At 37.1% G+C, this 7,632-nt stretch overlaps 1 protein-coding gene across 1 annotated transcript in view; it reads right to left on the bottom strand.

Annotated features, from left to right (window-relative positions):
* Positions 1 to 7,632, bottom strand: part of PHKB (phosphorylase kinase regulatory subunit beta) — a 219,923-nt gene that overhangs the window by 14,566 nt on the left and 197,725 nt on the right. Inside the window, exons 23-26 of the mRNA XM_034639023.1 lie at positions 6,920 to 7,001; positions 4,998 to 5,055; positions 3,495 to 3,623; positions 2,493 to 2,583 (exon numbers count right to left, since the gene is read on the bottom strand). Coding sequence (XP_034494914.1) covers positions 2,493 to 2,583; positions 3,495 to 3,623; positions 4,998 to 5,055; positions 6,920 to 7,001 — 360 coding nt within the window. The remainder of the gene's footprint in view (positions 1 to 2,492; positions 2,584 to 3,494; positions 3,624 to 4,997; positions 5,056 to 6,919; positions 7,002 to 7,632) is intronic.

The following is a 7,632-nucleotide window of genomic DNA, read 5'->3' as shown; positions in this document are numbered from 1 at the left end:
AAATACATTGGATAGTTTTACTTTACTGCACAGTCTACACAATTTAGTATTTGAGAGTATATTTTCACTTCTTTTATAGTTTCTCATGTGGAACTTTTGCTCTTTAACAATACTGTAACCTTTTCAAAGGCAGACGCAAGGTCATACAGTTCTAGTGTAGCCCCCACTTATCTCAGCATAGTGCTGGGCACCTAGTGAGTATTAAAATACTTGTTGATCTATCTCTCACCTGTGGAGGGGAATAAACGAGGCTGCCCACAGGCCTAGGAAATGAGAAAGCACAGAGGGAAATGACAACAAAAACTCAAAGCAGAGAGTGCTGCTGAAGCTGGCAGGAGGAATACTCTGCGTCTCTCTCCTCTATCCTTGGCATCTTGCCTCCCAGAAGAGTCTGCAGCCCCTCCTTCCTCCTGATTACCCCTCTCCCTCTCTCCTCCATGGACAGTGCAGTTATAAGAGGCAGGAAAATGAAAAGCATATCAAAGGGCCCTTGTATTTTCTGAGATGAGGGGAGAGAGCAGAACATGGGGTCTTTTGCCCCAACTTTGTGATGAAGTGAAAACTGAGAACTGCTGGTTTATTATATCACAAGTGGTACCAACCAGTTAGTCCACGTGCGATTACTTTTATTAAAATGTCAGTGTGTGAAGAAGAAAACAAACAGAAGGCACATCACTACCTCTGGAAGCGATGATGACTAAACCACTAGTTCATTCCAGAGAGCTTGAGGTGATCTGAACGTGCTTTGTAGAAACAGTATTAACTTCGGTTCTCAGGGCAGCATTTCATAAATGAGCGAACACAAACTCTGAATGCTCCATCCTCATTTGTTTTTTGTGAAGGGGTAAGATGCAGTCAGCGAAGGGACTTCCTGCCCCTGAAGTGGAGCTGTCAGCCTTGGGCTTACTCAGCTCTGCAAATGTTTCCCTGAGAAATGTGCTGGTCTGGCAGGCAATGGTTCAGCCACAGCCTCAGGACAGGCTCCAAGGCCTCTAGAATATGGGGAACAGAGTCTCAGGACCACAGGCTGCAAGTCCCTTCCACATAATGCACAGAATGGACATGACTAACCCTCACCCACGCCTCTCCAGGTGTCAGGTGCCATGATCTCAAAGATCTCCAAAACCTTCTCATATACTCATGTGTACTACAATTAACTATATTTTCAGATATACTACAGGGACCTAAAATCCAAGGAAAACTAGCTTCCCAAAGCCAAAGCCCATTTACTTTCTCTCAGAGGTGACTAGGTCCAGGGCAACAATACAAGACTGTGGCTGGTGGTAAGGACTACAGTGAGGAAGAGCAATGGATAAGGTAATTCCTGTATCTTGGTCTATGTAGCTGATGAATGAGGATGAAAATTCTACCTCTTAATTTGGATAAAACAGAGAAAATAACATATGTGAAAAGTGATTTAACTGTTTCTCAGGAGTTTTTAATTAGTACAATCATGTTTTCATTGTTAATAAATATTACAAGATAAAATAACTTACTATTCTAACATTTCAAGCTGGATGTCAAGATGAAATAATTTCAATTTTAATGAATTAAGAGCCCTGAAATATGAGCAATGGGCTAATTCTATTAAGGAGGGTTAAAGTATTTCATATGATTAAAGCTTATTATATCCCTAGGTCAACTGCCAGGAGAGCATGAAAAAGCACACATATTCCCAAAGAAGAGGAAGAAAACAAACAGGTTTTCATTCCAACCAGATGATGATCCAGCCAGGTAAGCAGAGCTTACGGAAAACAAAACAGAAAATGAGCAGCCACATTCCACTCCGCATACCCACATGCACAGGCTCAATTCAAGCCACATTCATCAAGTGCCTACTCCAAGCCAGACCCCATGCTGGTACAGGTGCTGGACAAGACCTGGGCCCTGACTTCCAGGGGTTCACAGCCTACCCTGGGGTAGACAGACACACTGAAATAAACTGGGATCCAGGGCAGATTGTGAGAAGTGTCACAGGTATGTTATGAGAACCCAGTGGAGAGAGGGACCACTGCTAACAGGAGACGGCTCTGTGAGGAGGAGCTAACGAGAGCTGGCCTTTGTGGGAGGAGAGGAGCTACAGGGAGAGGTGGCCTAAAGGGTTGAAGATCTGGGGAGTCAAGGCATTTCTAAGGGTGAGAAGAATTTCATGTGGAGTAGAAGGAAAAATGTGCCCTTCACTATTCACCTGTTTTTGCCCAGCCTATCCTAAACCTGTCTGGAGTACTTCAGTTGGTATTATTCCATTTTCTGGGTAAGCATCTTCACGATCTCAACACAGGAGCTGAAAATCACAGCTCTAAGGTACAGCAGGAAAAAGGGGTAGTCTACCTAAGAACTGTGCATCTTTAAGACTAGTTTTTACTTGCCTGAGCCATCGTTAATGTGGTTGGGAGGCCTAGGACACTGAGGCTTTCAGATTCAAAAGCAAGAGTCCTATCCAGAGGCTTTTGTGATGTGACCGAGTGAAAGTCTGAAAATCAGATACTTACCTGTTTACCCTGCACTAAAACATTAGTAATGGATGGGGCCAGGCTGTCCACTACTTTACTTAAAAGACTTGCTGCACGGCGCACAACCGACCTGGGGGCAAAGAAGAGAGCACGCCAGAGGTTGACAAATCTAAAAGATGATGAATGAATGGGGCCCCTGATGGGGGAGATTGAAAAATGTGCACAATTAGGTCCTTACATAACAATTTGGAGGAAATACTGAGCCTAAGACACTGGACCTCATATCTGAAGTCTCCCAGACTGTAGGACCCTTCTAGAATTAGGGAGGAATCCCTCATCCTCACCTCTGCTACCAGGATTATTCATGCCATTATCAATTTAAAAAGAAGGAAAAAGGAGCCCAACCATCGCTTTGATGGGGAATAAAGTAGGAGTAATAAAGTGAGTATTCTGATTTTGCATTAAAAAATTCATTATTAAGTCTGTCACTGGTAAATATCATCTATTCCTATAACCACTTTAAATCATGTTTCTTTTGGTGCCTAGATAACCAAATTCCTGGATTTGGGGACTCAGTACTCAATTTTAGGAAGTGATACAATGAAATACCAGCATTTTTTTTTTTAATAGAGCCAGAATGTTGGAGGAAGGAATTCACACTGCTATTTTTACATTTCTGAAAAAGTCTCAGATTCTAGAGAGAACAGATTTTTTTAAAGCATGGCACATGCAATAATAAGACATTTTTTCCCCTCAAAAGTAAAATTCTTGTGGAACTTTTAGAGGAAGAAAATAAAATGAAAATGTAGGTTTAAAACTGTTTTCCTATATTTCAGGATATCCACAGAAGCTGACATATAAAAAGTATCTATATTCTTTATATTCTTTAATCCCAACATAGATGGACTAGTAGAAAATTAAATCAATAACCAGTAAAGTTAGTGAAACAAACACTTCCTACTTTTAGAGAAGCTTTCACCCACACACTTTAAGACCAAAAGACGTAATTAACCCTCAGAATGCAAATAAGCCCACACGTTTCAAGCAGCTTGAGTTTTTCCACATTCTGTGTATGTTACCTGTTTCCCATGTACCAGAAAAGTAGTAATGTGTGGGGCTATAGAGGAAGAAAATTTCTGGGTAAAGGCAGCCCCGTAGCGTACCGCCAACCTGAGTGTGTTAGTGGAAAGCCATAAAAGGGAAAATACAGTAAATAAACTTTCAGGAGTTTGTTCTTTNAACCTGAGTGTGTTAGTGGAAAGCCATAAAAGGGAAAATACAGTAAATAAACTTCCAGGAGTTTGTTCTTTTAAACATAAGAGTCAGCACTCTAAATACCTTCTAGTTAATGCTTTATCTAAAATACAAGTATAATAACATAAAGTAAAAACAGGTTCACTTAAACAAAAAATTATAGACTATAGACCACATTTGAAACATACTGGTTGAAAAGGAACATCTATTGGCTTGCATGCCTTACTGTGCTGAGAATTTACAGTGCAAATTTGAGATTTAGCCAGAGGATTAGTATATTATTTCTTCTGGGTAGGAATGGTATATTTACTACAAATCACAGAGTTGAAATACTGCTAAGAGACTGTCTTGTCAAATCCCCTTATTTTAGAGATTAGAAACCTGAGACTCAAGTTGAGGTTAAGAGAATTTCTTATGACATTGCTTGAGATTCTTTTTCCAAAATGAGATAATAATGGGTCATTTAAAAAATACATGTACTCTTACTTTCAAAATGTTAGATTCTGCTGGTAAAATGGCTAGAACTGCTTCAAAATACAGAGGGCTATGCATTTAGGCATACCTACCCCACTGTGAACTGAAACAATCTTATCTCAACTCCCCCTATTTTTTTTTTTCCAATCCCTGGGAGACTACTTCTGCAGAACATNAAAATGTTTGATTCTGCTGGTAAAATGGCTAGAACTGCTTCAAAATACAGAGGGCTATGCATTTAGGCATACCTACCCCACTGTGAACTGAAACAATCTTATCTCAACTCCCCCTATTTTTTTTTTTTCCAATCCCTGGGAGAGTACTTCTGCAGAACACATTAGTTATTTTATATGAAGCAACTATGATCACTGGGATTCATTCAACTTAAGTGGTGAGAGAACTGCCTTCTATTATTTTTGCTTATGATTAAATGAACCATTGGTCTCTTTTCATGGCCTTCTATGATAACAGAACAGACTTCCTGAATACAAAGCGGAACCCAAAGCGCCTTGCTGGGACAGACGAGGGGCAGTGCAGGAGAGAGTCATTAGCCTGTCATTCCAGTGAACACTCTCTCCAGGCTCTATTCCTATGGAGGACCTTATTCCCAGACATGATTTTAATATCTTGGGAGAGCCACGATACAATGGAATATAGGTAGATCCTTAGAAAGTAGACAGAATTACGGCCATAACCTTGGGAGTTTAAAAGTAAAAATTAGAATAATTCCCATCTTTAAGTTTGGCCATTATCTTTATGCCTTTAAATACGACAACACAAAAAATAAAACATAATGACAAAGACACTAATACGAACCAAAGCTTTTTGCTGCCAGCTCTTCTATAGACTCTCTCAATGTGATCAGAAATGGTACCTAGACATTGGATAATAGAGTTTTTGTTGAAAAAAAAACCCTCTTAATTAAATGCATAACATTTATTCTCTTTTAAAAACCATTCTTGAATTTCATTTTGTTCCACTAGAGTTAATACATTCATATCCATTAATCTTTTGAACTACCTGACATATTTAAACATGTAACCCAATATATAGTGTGAATGTCCCACCCATAATTACTATTTAGTTTGAGTATATGATTTTGGTGAGTACTTTATTTCTTGAAATTTATTATTTTCTTAATTAATATGCAATCTAAGTTTTTAACAAATAAAAATAAGTTATTTTAATTAGTGTGGAAAATAAACAGAATACAGCAAATTGAACAAGTACTGAAGACTCTGAATATATATGATTATTCATTTATTGGTCCCACAAAAGTTTACGGAAACTCTCTTATGTGCATGATCATTCCAATACATACAGTCCTCAAAAGACACCACTGGGCTTCATTCTTTGGCCACAATTTACATGTGGTCTACATTGACTAGCTTGTCAATATATTAATGATGGTGACAGGACAGAGTAGCAAAAAGGAAACATGGGGAGAGAACAAGATCTTTATCATTTTACTGTGAATTTACTTTTATAGCTTTATAACAAATTGGATAAAATTGTATTCAGAGTAGATGCTTATGATTTTCAATGTATCATAAGATTTTACAGATTTAAAAACTTAGTCTTTTAAATATCTATGCAAAAGATGAGAATTATTCCTGTTTATAAAGATAGTTGAAAAAATAATTCTCTCAGCATTTTCATTATACACTATTTTATATAAAGTTTGTTTCATTTTAAAGCACTACTAAAATAACCATTCTGCATTCTAGGTTCCTAATAAAATGTCTGCTTTTTAAAAATCCTATTGTGTTGGTTAAAGTATAAATTTCAGTGAATGTCCTCAATATAATTGGGATTCTGCTTATAGTTTCAAGAAACATGGGGGATTCTGTTTGAAATTTGCTCAAAGTTTTTCTGCCTTTAATCAGTTAAGAAAATTAAGACTATTCAGTTGACACATATAATATTCAAGAAGTTTCTCTCTTAGTTACAATAATGTAAAAACTAAGTAGACCTTATTTGAATAAACATTATGTTCACTACTAAAACTATAAATCTTATTAATTACATTGGTGTTTAGAATCCTAACTCAATCTCTAATCCTAAACAAATCAATATGCCCCTCTAACAGAGGACTTTCAGATGAGCCAAAAACTTGGAATATCTTGAAATGTATTCTATATTATTCTATATAATAAAATGCTAGAAGCAGACCATGATGGAGAATTCAAGAATTCCTTAGAGTGCCTCAACATACAAGTGTGGATTTCAGGGGTAATTGGGTTATATCCTTAATGCAGAGGGGACATGATTAGAAATGATTTATTTTTGTTAACGATGTTTAGAGCAGAATTCTATTAAATGCCATGTTCCATTGGCTGCTGCAGACCACGAGGGAGCTAATTTTTATAGCTATAATGATTCAATATTGTTCTTAAAAACATTCAAGAAATAAAACTGGAAACGGAAACTGTCAATAAAGAACTATGAAAGAATCATCAGAGGTTAACAGTCACAGGCAGAATCAGGCTCTAACACCATTCAGACAATCAGAGAAACAATCAAGCATCACCACATGAAAGCAATTTAGGAGTTCATACATCAGTCTATTCCACTCTAGGGGGTATGAATAAACATTTTCCATTTAAAGGTTAAAAAAAAGGTTTAATGGAGGACAAAATAACTTATTTTAGTATATATTCATTATGTATATTTCCTATATGTTCAAGAATAGAGAGGTCTCATTATTTAAAAATGTTCTCTTAGACATGTATACTTACCTTCCCTGGTGATGAAGTTGGGGCCTTCTCTTTTGAGCAGTATACCCAGCAGGATGGCTTGACTAGCCAGACAACTGCAGTCCTAAAAATACAAATCACAGTGAGTACCTGGAATAAAATGGGTACAAAAGTTACCATAAGGAGTAACTAATCAGGAAACCACATGATGCAGAGAGGAGATTTGCTACAGAATTAAAGAAAAATAAAATGTTACTGATATACTACCAAGCATTAGATGACATTAAACAACTATTTATCTTAGGTACTTGGAGACAGAGTGTAGACAGGTTGGCTTCCTGATGTAGTAGTATTTAATAATAAAAATTTCCAGGAAGTAAGATATGCAATGGATAGAAAATATATTGTCTACAAGCATTAATACTTGATTAATACTTGATTCTGCCACTCTCTGAGAAATTTGGCCAAGTCATTCAACCACACCCCTTTTGATTTTGCTTATTCATAAATGAGAGACCATGTTGCTATCAACCTGTTATGAGGAGATGGATAGAAGGAGGGGACATGTATAGAGTCCTTTTACCATATCATACTCATGTTTATGGAGTTCTATAGATAATGTCAATCAATAATGAGGACAGAAGATGTCTGGTAGGATATATATTTAACCTACATGCTCAAATTTGTGGTATGGCCCAACAAGATGTCACAGTGTTTTAGTTCTATCATTAGAATTTCATTTCCTTGGATAAGTA

Source organism: Ailuropoda melanoleuca, chromosome 12 (genome assembly GCF_002007445.2).
Source record: "Ailuropoda melanoleuca isolate Jingjing chromosome 12, ASM200744v2, whole genome shotgun sequence".
In the NCBI taxonomy this organism is placed as follows: Eukaryota; Metazoa; Chordata; class Mammalia; order Carnivora; family Ursidae; genus Ailuropoda; species Ailuropoda melanoleuca.
This window is presented reverse-complemented; position numbering and strand designations above follow the sequence as displayed.